Raw genomic sequence first — 17,392 nt, 5'->3', positions numbered from 1 at the left:
TGTGTCATAATAAAAGTCTGAGGACCCCCCCCCAGGAAGAAATGATTGCCATTTTTTATGATGGTTTTAGTGACATTTATCGGCATGTGAAATAACTACTACGTTTTAGTGGTTTTCTCTCAAGGTGGCGTTGCCTGGCGAATATCCTAGAAATAGCAAGGTGCAACAATGAATAGTGCGGGCATGCATGGTTTTTTGAGGAATGGGTGTAGTGGGCATGTTTCAACTCTTTAGAAAAAGTGGTTTGTGGCAACTCAAACCACCTATTGAGGAGGTGTTTCGTTTAAGGTTTAAGGAAATGCCTTTTTCCTCAAGTTAAGGGTGTTAGCTATTCACACGTGTACTTGTTTGTCTTTATCCGGCGACCATGTTTCCCCGCCCAACAATTGTTATCGCAGAGCGCAGGACGAGCCCGTATGTATCGGAAGTTTCTGGAATGTTATCGATGATTCCGTCCGCTGTCTGTCACAGAACCTTGTGCAATCTGATTTCATGTATGCGTGACGCGAATAGTGTAGAACATTGTGGAAGACAGGTGGGTTACAGCGATTACTCATGGAACATTCGATGACTGATGTACAAAAGCCGACGCGCTTCACCCGCTGATCAGATTTTCGACGATCGCCGACTGTGTTCGACGCGGTCGCCGTTGTTTGTGTGCAGCCTGTTTTTGAGTGCACAAGTTCACCCAATAAAACGCTAGTTTCGTCTTCCCCAGTTTGGCTGCTTTCTTCACCGTCACTACCACGTGACACTATAGACAGAGTGAAACACCCTTAGGAGGATAAATCGGTTTACTTTGTTGTTGAGTCAAAATAAATCAAATATCAGGTACGTCGAGCGGGAGAGGTGACTGGTCTCTGAAGCGTTTTTTTCCCTTATAAGTTTCATCATCATCATCATCATCATCATCATCATATCTTTAATTACTCTGCAGGACGAAGGCGTTCTCCACTGAGCCCTACATTGCGCTAGCTGATCCCAACTTGCCATTTTGCCGCTAGCTGATTGCATCCTACAAAGTTTATAATTTCATCACGCCACCTAGTTTTCTGCCGTCCTCGACTGCGCTTCCGTTCCCTTGGCACCCACATTGACACCATATCAATATATTGTCTTATAAATCTCTGTGCAAATTGGGAATGCCAGAGAGTCCCGCTGGCGTTAATGTCACAGCAGACAAGTTTTTTTTTTCTGAAGCAGGAAGAACAAAACCTCAATGTCAGCCAAGAATGTTTTATTATATCACAAGACAATGGCAGAGACGATGAATGTAAACACCTTAAACATCTTTGATAATTTAATTGTAGTACATTGGGAAGAACGTTGTCAGTCAGCTTCTATGAAATGCGTAGCTTATGGAACTACCCAAAGGCGCATAGGCTTTTTAAGATCGCTTGGGTAACTAACTACGGCAAGAGGTAACTGTCGGTTGGTTGGTTTTCAAACTTAAGCGTGCACACTGCAAGCGATGATCTATGTCTTAACGAAAGCTATTCCTTGCTACATTAGGTCGTTTGGAGAACTCATCACTATACGGTGACAGCTAAAGATAAATGCTACAAGAAAGCTTTGGGAGATTATCAAGCCCGATTTGCACTTATGTGTGCTGCGAGTTGGCGGTAACCTTGTATAGTTAAAACTACAAAGTGGCATTTCGGTGCAGGATAACCTCCCGCCACATAAGATGAATATATACAAGCAGCGCTCCAGGTAATCAGAGTATCGGAGTTTCTAGAAGTTACTGAAAAAGCCAGAGAGAACGAAAGTTAATAAATCAATGTAGATGGCAATTAGCGCTCGGTTCCCGCGCAGCATAGCCATCGACGTGATGAGTGCAGTTTCAGAGCTAAATAGTGTTTCACTGTGAAGCTCGCTTTTTCTTCGAGTCTGGACATGGAGCGACAGGTTGACGTGAGTAATTTACTCTGTTGAACGAAACGCTTCGTTGTTCAATAAAACAGCATATTAAAAAAAGTATTAAGCGAAAGCTTTATTAACCATGGACAATCTAAAGGAAAGAGCGCATTTCTGACCTTTAGCCAAAGTTTAAAGATGTCGATTCATCAAAACGTTGTTTACAATGCAGTCTCCAGACGACGGGTGCAACACAACTGAAAATACCGATTTCTCATGAACCTGTGAACGAGCCAGTTGAGCGTATAGGAACCCTCTCATGGAGGAGCTGACGAAAATAGGCTCAAATATACGTTACTCTGATGAGAGATACACACGCACACAGAAATGGAAAACGACCGTTCTGAGATCAAGTACTGCTTTTCGCCATCCTTTCGCTATCCTTCAAAACATTGAATTTGAAATAATTCACCAATCTGCGCTCTCTTCACAGGCAGAAAAAAAAAAAACAAGAACCTTCTGCTTCATTTTTTATGCTTTGGTGAAGAGATAGTACCTCTAAGAAATTGACAGGGACAAATTATTTTTTCACCTATTAAAGGCTTCGTGTGTCCATCCAAATATCGACTGCCGAAGCTCTGAATATGACACACAAAACAAGTTTCCACCGTACGGTCAGTGAAAAATGAAAGCCCGCCCCCGTGGCCCACTGGCTCCTAATGTCCCGCCAAGTGCGATCATCACTGTCACTGCTTACCGGGAAACCGCACATTCATTAACCCCAATTAAGCTTGAAGCGCTCGCTCTACACAGGCGCGGCTGGATTAATGATGCAGGATTGAAGCTGTAAGCCGCAATTTACAGAGGGTTCATGTTCCTTTTACTGTGTTGGTTCTTGAGGCTTTGTTGAGGCTTGAGGCGTCACCCCGCACACGATTGATGAAGGCGTTCATCCCAGCGAAGCGTTCAAATCTTGAACGGGCGGGTCGATGTACACGTGGTTCTCGAAAGAGAACAGTCCTCCGTTCCGGCGCCTCCACTGGGAGTACCTCACCACCTGTTGAATGGCGAATGCAGCCGCCACGAGCACGAGCAGTGCACCCAGGCCCACGGCCACGTACACTCCCGCGCTGGCCTTCGTGCCTTCGAAGGAAAGAGAGAGAGAGAGAGAGAGAGAGAGAACAACAAGATCAGTGGTGAGTCAGCGCTAAGTGTGAGAGAAAGGCATTAGCATTACGTCACACCTCACTGAACGTCACAGCTCTCTGAGGATCCGCATAGGTGTTGTTCAGGAGCCCACTCAACACACGTCCTGCCTCTTCGAGGTGCAACTTACGGTGGTTGACACACACACACACACACACGCACACGCACACGCACACGCACACGCACACGCACACGCACACACACACACACACACACGCACACGCACACGCACACGCACACGCACACGCACACGCACACGCACACGCACACGCACACGCACACGCACACACACACACACACACACGCGCGCGCGCGCGCGCGCGCACACACACACACACGCGCGCGCACACACACACACGCGCGCGCGCACACACACACACACGCGCGCGCGCACACACACACACACGCGCGCGCACACACACACACACGCGCGCGCGCACGCACACGCACACGCGCGCGCGCACACGCACACACACGCGCGCGCGCACGCACACGCACACGCGCGCACACGCACACATACATACATACATACATACATACATACATACATACATACATACATCACCACCACGACCACCACCACCACCATCAGCCTATTTATGTCAATTGCAGGACGAATACCTCTTCCTGTGATCTCCAATTACCCCTGTACTGCGCCAGCTTATTCCAGCTAGCGCCTGCGAATTTAATTTCATCACCTTACCTAATCTTCTGCCGTCCTCGACTGCGCTTTCCTTCTATTGGCACCTATTCTGTAACCCTAATGGTCCACCGGTTATCCAACCTACGCATTACATGACCGGCCCAGCTCCATTTCTATATCGGCTATCCCTGTTTTCTCTCTGATCCACACCGATATTTTCCTGTCTCTTAACGTTATGCCTAACATCGTTCCACCGCTCTTTGCGTGGTCCTCAACTTGTTTTTCGAGCTTCTTTCTCAGTCTCCTAGATTCTGCCCCATATGTCAGCACCAGTAGAATGCATTGCTTGGACACATTTTTTTTTCATGATAATGGTAAGCTTCCTGTCAAGATCTGAAAACGTCTGCCGAATGTGTTCCAACAAATTTTTATCCTTCTGCCAATTTCCTTCTCATGCGGGTTCCCGGTGATTATTTGACCTAGGCAAACGTACTCCTTCGCATACTCTAGAGGTGGACTGGCAATCCTGAACTCTTGTTCGTTTCCATGGCTATTGATCATTATCTATTATCTTCTGCATATTAATCTTTAATCACACTTTTATACTCTCTCTGTTAAGGTCCTCAATCATTTGTTGTAACTCGTCCCCAGTGTTGCTGAACAGGAGAATGTCATCTGCAAATCGAAGGTTGCTGAGATATTCACCGTTGATCCATAATCCTTAACCTTCCCAGTTTAATAGCTTGAATACTTCTTCCAAGCACGCACTGAATAGCACTGGGGAGATTGTGTCTCTTTGTCTAACCCCAATCTTTATAGGTAGCTTCCTAGTTATGTAGAATTAAGGTAGCTGTGAAATCTCTGTAGATATTTTCCAAGATATTTAAGCGCCCTGTACTCCTTGATTACGTATTACCTCCATGACTGCTGATATCTCGAGTGAATCAAATGCCTCTTCGTAATCTATGAAAGTCATATAGAAAGGCTGGTTGTGCACTGCGGATTTCTCGATTACCTGATTGATGGGATGCGTGTGATCCATTGTAGAGTATCCCTTCCTGAAACCTGCCTGTTCCCTTGGTTCACTAAAGTACAATCTTGCGCTTATTCTATTGGAGATTATCTTGGTGAATATTTTATATAATACTGGAAGTAAGCTAATGGACCTATAATTTTTCAATTCTGTAACGTATACCTTTTTATGGATTAGTATAATGTTGGCACTCCACTGGTTTCCTGGAATTTTTGAAGTCGATAGACAGTTCATGTAAAGGGCCGCTAGTTTTTCAAGCACTATGTCTCCACCATCTTTGGTTAAATCGACTAGTAGTCCATCTTCTCCTGCGGCTTCTCCCATTTCTTGTCCTGCAAGGCCCTTCTAACTTCATCGCTAGTTATAGAATGAGCCTCGGTAACCTGCTAATTACTACTTCGAATGGAGGTATCGTGGCTGCTTTGGGTACTGTACAGGTCAGTATAGAATTCTTCCACTGTTTTTACTAAATCTTCGAGATTGCTAATGATATTACCCTGCCTATCTTTCAGTGCATACACCATAGTTTGTCCGCGATGCCTAGATTCTTTCTCACTGTTTTCAGGCTGCACTAATTTGTTACTGCTTCCTCAGTCTTTCTGACATTAAAATTTCAAATATCCCTTATTTTCTCCTTGTTGATTAGTTTTCACAGTTCCTCGAATTCTATCTGATCTCTTGAGTTGGACACTTTCATTTTTTGTCGTTTCTTTATTACGCCTTCATATATATATACCAAGTCACCGGCTTCGCGCACATGGCAGACGTACATTTTTCCGCTATCATGCTCCAAATGGTAACGCGAAAAAAAAAAAGGAAATGTACGGCTATAGGCCAAGAGTGAAATTCATTGAAATGCGGGCATGTTCAAGGGAGCATAAACAAAAAAGTGCTAAATTGATAAAAAAAAAAATTCGGCAATACTAAATGACTAAATTTTAGCGGTGAAATGACTGTTATTTAACTTTAAAGGCTCAAGCACGAAATACGGTCTCGATGTCCTCGTGATAACTTTTGGTGACGCAAGTTATTGTGACGAACGCGAACAGGAAGGAATGAAACAATGGAAAATTTATAATGATTGGGACCATTAAAAATGTGAACATCGCTGCGTAGAGCAAACGATCTCTCGTTCGTTTCTAGAGGTTTCACAGCACTCACACGAGTGACAATAATGATAGCAAACCTTTACTTTCTTTTTAACATTGACACAAAGGCTTGACGAATACATCAAGGTGCAGAAGTATATTCTAGAGCCAGAGTTGGTAGAGTAAGAAAGCGATAAGCGATAACGATACATACGCTCATGTAGAGACTTACCGGAGTGACTTGTCGCGGCACCTAGGAGTAAATATAGATAGAGAGTAAGAAGGTAAGATATCAGCACAAAACTTTAGTCAGAACCAAAGAGCGAATTCCCCTAACCACGCGCGAAAGAGTACTGGAATCGTTATGCAAAAAAGAGGTGAGGCGTGCAGACAGGACACAACAGTACACAAGTGGACAACACGAACGCCGACTATCAACTGAAGAGAGCACTGAGGCGAAAAAGGAAGAAGACACAAAACTCATCTGCGCAAGCTCAGGAATGCCACGTGTCAGTCGGGTACATGTGCCGGTCTACGTGAGACATAACTGTTAAGGCACCTAATCTATTTCCTTATGTAAAGTAATCCAAGGCTGACTTCCACCATTATAGATATGCCATGCCTCTACCATAAGACGCGTATCCTCATTCTTATGCCTGTACAATATCGTGCGTTCATCTAACTCTGGCGTGCAGTTACAATCTTGGCAATGTAGGGAAATATTAGAAGGCGATCCACCGGTTAACGACCTTTTGTGTTCCATTAGCCTCTGATTGATACACCTTCTCGTTTGCCCTACGTAGAACTGGCCACAGCTAAGTGGCATTTTATAAACCACACCCATACGACAGTCAGTAAAACTGTTTTTATTATTGTGCTTCACTGGACAAATATCTGTTCTTTTTTTTTGCCTTTTACCTGCTCCTTTTTCCTCTGTATGGGAGCGCATATCTCACCTAGCTTATTGGGAGCAGTGAAAGCAACATTAACATCATATCTACTTGCAACTTTTTTAAGCCTGTGCGACACTGAATGAATGTACGGAATAGCCGCTACTCTTTTTTTGCTATTACTTCTTTCTGTAATCACGTCCGTCTCCCTCGAAACCGACTTCTTCAAGCGCTCAGCCACAGTGGCCCCTGCTACACTAGGATAACCTGCTTCTGATAGGCGCCGGATCTGCGCATTAAAACTGGCGCTCATTTTGTGCATGCAGGATCTTTTGAGGGAAGACTTAACGCACGACATAGCAATTCCGTTTTTTACTACTTGGGAATGCTTGGAGTGAAAGTTTAGCAACGGCTTAGAAGATCTTGGGGAGTACTGCCAACCAACGTGATTTTATTCGAAGACCAAGGAAATGTCAAGAAACTGAACTATGCGTCGCTGAGGAAATTACTTGGTAAGCTTTAATCCTCCTGCATAAAGTTTAAATTGCACACTTACTGAGGTAGCAGCGGAATCGAATTCTTCCCTATTGCAGAAAATCAGGTAATCATCAACGTAACGAAATATCTTGATAACGCTATCACCTAAGGCTTTCTCTAAGCAGCTGTCAACCTTACTCAGGTAAATATTGCTAAGAATAGCGGCAACCTTTGAGCCAATAAACATGCCTGATTTCTTCAGAAAAACGCCATATCTCTACCCAATCAGCGTCAACTTCAAGTACATTGAAAGAATTTCTAGAAAAGCTCCCGTGGAAACGTCTGTCAATAAAAGCCGACTCTTGCACTTGTTCTTTAATGCACTCATTTACGGTATTTAGCAACCCGTCATGCGGCAAGGAATAATACAGGTCTTCGATATCCATACTAAAAGCTGTACAGGCACCAGGATACAATCATCTGGGAACATAAAAGGTCGTTAACCGGTAGATCGCCTTTTAATCTTTCCCTACATTGCCAAGATTTTAACTGCCCGCGAGAGTTCGACGAACGCGCGATATTGTACAGGCATAAGAATGAAGATACGCGTCTTATGGTAGAGGCATGGCATATCTATGATGGTGGAAGTGCGTGCGTGAGTCAGCCTTCGATTACTTTACATCAGGAAGAGATTAAGCGCCTTAACCGTCATCTCTCACGCAGACCGGCCCATGTACCCGACTGACACGTGGCATTCCTGAGCTTGCGCAGATGAGTTTTGTGTCTTCTTCCTTTTTCGCCTCAGTGCTCCCTTCAGTTGATAGTCGGCGTTCGTGTTGTTCACTTCTGTACTCTTGTGTCCTGTCTGCACTCCTCACCTCTTTTTTGCATAATGAATCCTTACCAACTAGCTCAGCTTTCAGTCGTTCTAAGAGTACTTGAAGCCTGATGTATTAAGCGAAACTTTCATTATCGTGGCTGTGGACCACCATGGACTGAAATGCGATGTCACTTTCCCTGTTGAGTTAAAATGGTAATGCTTAAAAAAAGTCCCCGTGATGTTGATGCAAAATATCTAAAGGATCTTTTGATAGCAGTTACTGCATTTGTAAATGCAATAAGTTTCATTCAACTCCGTTCTATAGTTGCCCGAACGCAACAATTCTGCGTATTGACATCTTTGACTAGGTGATGGTTAAGAGATAAGGCTTCGTGACGTTTCGTACGAATCACAAGAATGCGAGGACTACCGGCCATCGAGACGACTTGCTATGTGAACGTACTCAAAAATACTTTGCTGAAGCTTGTTCGGTGATAAGGTGCTTTAGACATCGCTATATTTTGGAATACACTTCAACATATCCAGCTCCATGCACTATTACTCTATTTATTTTGATGATTTATGGAAAATTACACGTGGCTTTCATTTACTTGTATTGATAAAAACTAGAGGCTCTCAGTAGTTCAATCTTCTACGTGACTCCGCAGACGACTCTGAAGTGTAATGTTATCAACAAGTAGTGAACAATAAGAACATTATAAATATTATTCTTCATCGGTTTGCATCGGTTCCTAAATAGCGCATAGATCACCTACTTTTTCAGCCGATACTCTACATTTTATCGTGGGAAAAGCAGGAAATGTGAATCTTTACGCAATCGTTTGAGACATGTAAATCTGTATAATATATTCTCACGTCGCAGCCAATGTAACGCGGTTGCACGGGCTTCGTTGCACAAAAATATATTCGGGAAGGCGCAGCCTACTGTACACGAACCGTGACCATGGTTTGACTTTTTGTTATCCAAATGTCGCATGGCATTTACCGCAAAGGTATTACCGTAAAAATTGTCACGAATGCACATCACTTTACATTCACGTATCTGTGAATCCTGAATTAAAATTTATATCACGAAGGTAGGAAAAATGCAACTAGGAAATGTATGGTTTAGTATGGGACTCCGAAACTTGCGAGTATGCTGCTTACAATACAGCGTGGTGCTACCTTTGTGGTAAATGCCACGTGTAATTTTCCATAAATCACCAAAATATGCTGAGACATTTTACAAGAAAGTATGACACTCACCTTCGTTTCTGTCCCCTTGAGGTTCTAGAATGAATGAAAAAAAAAAAAACGGAGAGCAGGGTTAGCACAGCGATCATGTTGTGACGCACAGTCCAGTCAATCACATCGCGTCGAGGGATCATCTTTTTTTCTGCCATCTTTCCTGCGTACCACTATTTCTGGCTGGGCGGAGTTTCTCCATACATCTTGTGACGGAGAACACGTGAAAAGAATTAAGGAAACGACCGTCGCTCTCAACCAACTTTATTGAGACGACAGGTGCGTTCTAGAAGCAAAGTTCGAGCGCTCGCAAACACATTTTGCTCACCGAAAATGCACCATATTGATGAAACTCCCATAGTCAACGTGCATACTTATTCTAACAAAGAGGCAAAAAATCGCTGCAGAGTCACCAACGTATTGCTGATACAAACATATTGTTGCTTTCTGTTGATTACTAACAGACTTCCATGAACTCATGTGCTAAGGCACCTTTACTTTTGCCGGGTATGCGGATGTTAGAACAACTTGGCTCACACGTGAAGGAACCACATTGCCTGGGCAAATGTGCGGAAACCTTGTTCATTGATCTCGATTTTGATCTTTTGTTCTTCTGGACAGGGCTTGAAAATATACTTCTTTCGCTAGAAAGCTGGCAAAATTAATAGGAGAGGCATTGAATCTAAAATTTATTGAAACCGTAAACAGGAAGGAAAGCACTGGAAGCTGGGGCCGGTGACACAGTTATGAAGGATCCAGTGCAAGTAAAACGAAACATCAATAATAAAACAGCAAAAAGAAAGACCAGCACGAGCGCACGAAGTATAGCACAGGCAGTTATTTTTTGCATGATTGTTCGTGTGTTTTGTTTGCGTTACATTTCTTCGAATGAACCGGGTAAGCTTTTCCGAAATTTTTTTTAGACAGAAAGGAAACGCTGCTAGCTTTTCTGTTAACGTCCACAGAAAGCAGACAGCAGTATCGTAAAAAAAGAAAAAGAGCGACAGATCCAACGCGCTTGTTGGATTCTACGTTAAGCGAAGCTTTTACGAAACGTTCCAGTGTCACTGGTATTCATAGAAACAAACCACGCGAACAATTTTATATTACGCCGAACTGATACAATAGTTTATATAATTGAAGCATTATCAAAGCAGCAATTCTACACTTACGCCTTAACTGAAAACAGAAATTCACATGGCGCCATGGTAGGAGTGTGAATGCCGGGATGACTTGCAGATCAGTGCAACATTTTTCAGGTGACGAAGCAAGCTCACTGTCAGCACGCGTGTACGCGCAGAGAAACATTAAACAGAGAGATGCATATTTAGCGCCTGAAGGCATCTGACGAACACGCTGTCAATCAATCGCTCACAACCATATTGAAACATTGTGTATGCCATTCCAATTATTCCGGATGTCTCCACCTAATTCTCACGGAATATATATGGATTCCGGATAAATTTCGTAAAATGTTTATAATAATTATATGGAAATATTGGAATGCATACGAAACGTCTCAGTAGGGAAAGTGCTACAAGCCGCTTTGAAACCTTCGCTACGTGGCATACCACGGACTGGTGTAACAATCGACCCAACTAGACACCCCGCTTAACTACAAGGATTCCAAAATTGCCCTACCTTTCATTACAGTCTGCGGCATCGGCGCAGTTTAGATTATACGTCACCTCCGAGATCCGATTACTCAACAATTACATTGCATTCGGTGCCGGTTCACACTGTTCGGAAAAGAAAATGACCAACCGAAAACCCGGACGAAGAGGAGGTGGGCGGGCAGAGGCAAAGAAACTTGACGGAAGGAAATAACGTAGCACTGCGTCACGCAGCCAGAATTGGAATGCCCACTCTTCGTGAAGCCATTGCCTTCGCTTTTTGCGCTCGAAAGACCGTCGCAACACGTGACCTCTGAGACTGCTATTATTGGCCTGGAATGGATGGCTTCCGGTAGTTCTCAAGCGGCGCGCACTTATTCGACTGCTGTGCCGCGGCTCTACCAAGAAAAGCTTCAGTTTAAAAAAATGAAGGCCTGGCGATTCCGCTGGGTGACATACAATTAGTTCATTAGCATTTAGTTCCTCCGACAAGGGATGTTTTTCCACATTGGCAAATCACTGACGATAATAAAGGATCACCGCGTTTGTAAAGCAGGATGATCAGCTACCATCGCTGAAACAATGGCCATCTGCGTAATTTTCAACGAGCCATAAAAGGTGCTAACTTACAGCATCTCTAAGAAAATAGTCACCCAAGTGGCGCTTTGTACGCTGCGATGTTATTTCTTCTTAGTTCATGCTCCAAATTTTCCAAGTTGTTCGCTCACCTTTCTCCACAGCGCATAGAAAGCCGTTTTTCACATCGCAGCGGATGTCGTTCCACAGGGCGTCGAACTGTCGCATCTCGACGCAGTTTTCGTCGATGCTGCTCGGTTCACCATTCTTCCAGTGTTCGTAATTCAGCGGAGAACCATCCAGCCATTCGTAGCTATCTGCAAAGTGACAAGAATTTATTCGTTTACATTCGGCCGCACGAACGTAACCTACGCTTCATGGCGCCCATGAAATGCTTACATTGCTTACCAGTAGTTTTATCAGTAATACAGAAATCAAGGAATGGGCTATAATCTTTTCGTTATCCTCCTCAGACGCCTCGACCACTCTGTCGAATTTCGGTTTAATTATCTCCGATAGAAATTAAACAGGAGAAATAAAATATTCCTCACTGCCTTGAAGCCAGAAGCGTGTTTCCGCTTGTGTGAACGATTCATCATTTTTTCGTCGCTGTATTGGAGAAAGCTTACCTAATGCTAAACAAACCCAGTGCCAATCTACTCTATGAAGGAAGATGACCAGTGAAGCTGTTTATGTGGTCTCCTTAATGCCGAACTGCACCTCGGCCGCCGGTCGGTCCGGCATTGCACTATCTTCGGGATCGGCCCACGTATGGGAAGGGCTTAACGCCTGCTTCACCTTTGCCCCGGGTCGGGCCGGTATTGCACAACCTCTTCGCAATCGGCCCACGTATGGGGAGTGCTTAACGCCTGCTTCACCTCCGTCCCTGTCGGGCCAGTATTGCACTATCTTCGGGATCGGCCCACGTATGGGGAATGCTAACGCCTGCTTCACCTCCGCCGCGGGTTGGCCCGGCATTGCACTATCTTCGGGATCGGTCCACGTGTGGGGAGTGCTACGCCTGCTTCACCTCCGCCTCGGGTCGGGCCAGTATTGCACTATCTTCGGGATCAATCCACGTATGGGGAGTGCTTAACGCCTGCTTCACTTTTGCCCCGGGTCGGGCCGGTATTACACAACCTCTTCGGAATCGGCCCACGTATGGGGAATGCTTAACGTCTGGTTCACCTCCGCCGCGTGTGGGCCCGGCATTGCACTATCTTCGAGATCGGCCCACGTATGGGGAGTGCTTAACGCCTGCTTCACATCCACCGCGGGTCGGCCCGGCATTGCACTATGTTCGGGATCGGCCGACTTTGCTTACAACAACGACACGAATTTCCTTGGACGCTAGAGGCACACAGCTTCGCCGTAAAAATTAAAATTAGATATGGGGTTTTACACGCGATAACAACGATCTGATTATGAGGCACGCCGTAGTTTGGGGGACTCCGTAAATTTTAACCACCTGATATTCTTTAAGGTGCAACTAAATCTAAGCACACCGGTGTTGTCGCATTTCGCCCTTATCAAAATGCGGCCTCCGTGACTGGGATTCAATACCGCTACCTGGTGCTCAGCTGCCCAACACGATAGCCACTAAGCACGACGCGGCGGGTCGCCTAATGCTTGATCATTCTGCCACTACCGAAGGAAATAAACGGCAGTAAAAAACAATTCAAATAACCCCGTGTGAAGTAACTACAAGAGTGCAGCATTAACTAACGGTCCTTGACAAAGAGCGTTTCTTTAAAGGTTTTTAAAAGACAGTCACTTAGTGCGTGTGCATGGTTGGTGTGTGCGTCCAAGCAAATGATGGGTTTTGAAAGTTCTAAAAGAACACTTAGAAATGAAAGACGATAAAAAAAAGGGAAGGTAGTGTTAAAAAAGGGAAGGTAGTGTTAGAGTAGACTTCTTTTTTTCCCTGTCAGGTGGGACGAGTACCAGCGTATTCAGCAGGGTATGGCTGAGGTGTGGTCCGTGGTTTCAATGAGCTCAATGGGCGTACCGTTGTGACCACTGACGAGCCCAATCCACAGCTGGTGCTGCGACTTGCGAAGATACGGACTGAGCCTTCCGATTTCTTCCTTAGAGTGAAAACTTGCTAGCGTCGAGTCTGCGACAAATAGAATACATCTCACTCACGATACACGCGAACTCAGGGAAAGATAATCTATCACAATTTTTTTCTGCAATATGCGCATTCTTGTTTACTTTTGCTATTGCAGATGGCGACGGATTCGTTGAAATTGACGACGTGCTCTGCTTCGAGCAAGTAGCAATAAGGGTTGCCCACGTCGATCCAGTTTCTGGCGTGTTCGGGACATGGACCGTCGTGGTGCCTCACCTCGGGCGGCTTCTCTGCAATGAACCGAGGATTTTCACTGTAATTCGCATTTTACTCAACATTTGTGGCCAGATCAGCCGGAATATTACTATTTCACGTTAGTAAGGTTGTTGTACCGGAAAGGTTTTCGCGACCATCTGTATATGGAAGCTACGTGAACGTAAGCTAAGAATGACTCACGCTGACAAATAAGCAATATGATTTTGCGAGAATGCTGAATAAACACTGGAGGAGTTCAATGCACATTAATGGTTTTCAGCATCTATCAACACAACTAAATATAGCAGCCCATCAGTCAACTATTATTATTATCAGCACTCACAATTGCGTGGGTTTTACTAATCTTGCTGTAGAAAGCCCAGAAATTGTTCTAGGGTGGCCTAACAATACTATCAGGATTCATTTATCCGTTACATAGAAATAAACAGACACCACAAAAGAAATAAAGAAAGACAGGGAGGGAGCAACTGGCTTGGAATTACCTCCAGGCGCATGTCACCACTAGCCCTTGCTTGGAAGAGCTATTAAGAGGAACGAGCAAATTCAGACAACGTCGCCTTTTACTATTTTCCCGCACTGGTTTCTTATTCCCCTGGGAATTAGATTCAAGTCCATTCCAGGACCACAGAGCTGTTATGGAATTCATTGCAGCCAAGTCAATCGACGCATATCTGTAGTAGCTTAGAGGGACACAAAAGAGATGTACGAACTTTGGCTAGATTTGTTAAAAAACACTCGTCGGACATAATTAATTTTTTTTGTGTTACTCTGTTTACTGTTCTTGATGTCATTGCGCCTGATATTATATTTGCTAATATCGCAGTAATGTTCCATACTGTTGCGTTGCGTGAATATTCTTTTTATTGTACTGATGCTTTCTTTCGCTTCCTGATTTCCTACGAATAGATTGACGTACATCCCCTCTTACACAATGCCTTCTTGAAGGCCTGTAAGGTAAGTAAATAAAGAAACATTAATTAATTAATTAATTAATTAATGTCAGTATGGCCGCCCGCAAACTGCGCGATCGAATACGAAGTCATCCTTCGTGTTCTAGGAGACAAAGAATATCAAAACGGTCCCCTTACCAGTCATTTATGCGTGTTGCGCATTTTGCAAAGCTACGAAAAACTAACCAGCCAGACGACACGTTTTGGTCAGCATTGGAAGGTGCGGAAAGTCGGCAAACATGGACGTCACTTAACCCGCCTGGCTCGCTGAATCCTGTTGGTATCGGATACCGCAATACCGCCTCAAACCACCCTGCCAAGCTCACTGCAGTCTCTTTTACTAGGAATCAGGTCAAAGTATGATAGCTGTGATTAGGAGTTAACTCAAAGAATCCAGCACTCCTCCAACAGTACACTCCACAGTGAACGAATTCTAGTGCGAACTGACGAGAACGAGACCAGAAGGTTACGCGCGCGTTCGCTGCCCTCTCGTCCTCGTCCGTTCGCGCTGTTGTTAGTTCACTTTCAATTCGAACCAACTAGCCCACCAACAAAGCCTGAACAACGGACACTCCAGTGCATGTTCGATCTGACACGGCAAACAGGTCAGACATGACACGACAAATGCGGACATTCCGACTTTTGTCGGGTTATCCTAACGCCCACAAATGCGGACATTCCGACTTTTGTCGGGTTATCCTAACGCCCTCTAAACGTATCGAACGCGAGAGCCGATAGCCACTGACCATTGTCAAACTGGCAAAGGAAAGACAGGTGCGTGTCACAGGGTTGGACGCTCCACATTCCCGTGGCGAAGTCGGAAGCGACGCATCGTCGATCGCCGTTCGAAGCACCCGGCTGTAGAGGAGCCCAGTTCGTGTGCTGCACCGGCCAGCCGCTCACCCACGTGAACAGTCCAGTGGCCTAACGGTCGGGAGGGGCGGAGTGAGAAAATAAACCAGAAGACACTAATAAGTCAATTTTAGTTATTTGATTACATTGTTTCTTCGCACAGCATTTAATGCGACTACATTGCGCCCCCAAAATGACGTTAACGTGCTGTAACTCATGCTTGAGAGGTCAACTCAGGTATTAGGGGACCAGAGCAAATAGTTATCCCATAAACGGAGAGGAAAGGCAAATGAAGATGCTGTCATTCTTCATAGTCTGCGGTGTAATTATAAAAATAAGGCTATCATCGTCAGTGGAGACTTCACAAATCAAAAAGAAAAAGGAAAAAAATGGTTGCGACCCTAATTTTTGACTTAGATGCCTCTTGGTGGCACTTGCACCTCGGCGTCGGTGTTTAGGTTAACTTTAGGCGAACGCAACGCACGAACCGAACTCGGAGGCAACAGTTTTTCATTAATGAACCGGTTAAACCTCATTGTGTGTGACGTCATTAGCGACGTCATTACTTACGCTTTCGACTTCCGGGCTTCCAGGAATTTCTCTTAACTTCGTGCTCATGTGGCGGGTCTCTAAAGTGTACAATTCTGTGGCTTGGTGTGTGGTAATAAGTGATGTCTAATTAAGTCTAATTATTCCAGACACTTCAGTAACTGAACTTGTAACTAAGCTTATGCTCTAAAGTCATATATATAGTGAGACCCATGAATTTTGTACTGTACTACTCGTTTGCTTTGTTTTATTTATTTTGAATGGCGTCCCTGGTTGCCTCACTGATTTCTAATTATTTCTAATTATTCCACACACTTCAGTAACTTCAGTAACTCAACTTGTAAATAAGCTCGCTCTGACATCATATCTAAATGAAACCCATGAATTTTGTCCTCGCTCGTCTCAGGAGATGAACCGGAAGTGCTGCGCAAGAAACAAGAGTGTCACTCGGTGCTCATGCCACTAAAATAAAACTGGCTGTGTTTCTACTTGGAAATTGTGACAGGAGCTCCTGATTACTTCATAATTATGGCGGTGACTCCAGCTTGTTTCAGCGTCCTCAAGGATTTATTAGGTTTTAACTGCATCGACAGAACGGGCCAACCTGTGCAATACATTAGTTCTTTTATACATGAGTAACAGAGCTAACAAAAGAAGTGGACAACTAGGGACGCCTCAACCAGCATCTCGAGAAATAACAAAAGTGACACATCGCTCAAATACGGATGTCGCGCTGTCTTACTGACACATGATTTAGGTCTCGCTTCTTCGGTTCTGTAAAGTGGCAGCGCGCGACAATTGAATGTGCCATCATCCAGGGGCACCTAACTCATAACGCCAGCCAATTGCAGTGTGGTTTGTCGTGGGTGAGAACACCCTTCTGTGAATGCAGATGGCGGCCTCACTGTATGTGAAAGCACTGGCGTGCCACTCGGCCGAATGCAATGCTTTGAATCTGCTCTATACTGCCAAAAACTGAGAGCGCCTAACAACTTCTCATCCTTTACGCTGCCCGATGAAAGCTCATCCGCATATTGCCCGCGGTAATTGTCAGTAAACCTGCTTCTGAGGATCAGTGGATATGTCGTTCTGCCGAGTCTGGGGTCCTGGGGTTTGAGTTCTTGCTGAGGCGGCCCCACTCAGACGGTGGTCGTACACAAAGAAAGTCAGTGTCGCCCGATTGCAATAGCAGATTAGTAGACAGCTATACGAAATAAAGGTAGTAAATTTATCGGCCGTATAAACT

At 44.7% G+C, this 17,392-nt stretch overlaps 1 protein-coding gene across 2 annotated transcripts in view; it reads right to left on the bottom strand.

Annotated features, from left to right (window-relative positions):
• Positions 1–1,222: 1,222 nt before the first annotated feature.
• The window catches only part of LOC126530364 (macrophage mannose receptor 1-like), a 74,041-nt gene continuing 57,871 nt past the window's right edge, over positions 1,223–17,392 (bottom strand). Inside the window, exons 7-13 of one of the 2 annotated variants that reach the window (XM_055070293.2) lie at positions 15,492–15,669; positions 13,663–13,809; positions 13,457–13,564; positions 11,601–11,765; positions 9,281–9,304; positions 6,060–6,080; positions 1,223–3,000 (exon numbers count right to left, since the gene is read on the bottom strand). In XM_055070293.2, the coding sequence (XP_054926268.1) occupies positions 2,807–3,000; positions 6,060–6,080; positions 9,281–9,304; positions 11,601–11,765; positions 13,457–13,564; positions 13,663–13,809; positions 15,492–15,669 (837 nt within the window). In that variant the 3' untranslated portion in view covers positions 1,223–2,806. The remainder of the gene's footprint in view (positions 3,001–6,059; positions 6,081–9,280; positions 9,305–11,600; positions 11,766–13,456; positions 13,565–13,662; positions 13,810–15,491; positions 15,670–17,392) is intronic. The other variant, XM_055070294.2, reaches the window with a different exon arrangement.

The sequence above is a fragment of the Dermacentor andersoni genome, chromosome 5 (genome assembly GCF_023375885.2).
Source record: "Dermacentor andersoni chromosome 5, qqDerAnde1_hic_scaffold, whole genome shotgun sequence".
NCBI classification, from domain to species: domain Eukaryota; kingdom Metazoa; phylum Arthropoda; class Arachnida; order Ixodida; family Ixodidae; genus Dermacentor; species Dermacentor andersoni.
This window is presented reverse-complemented; position numbering and strand designations above follow the sequence as displayed.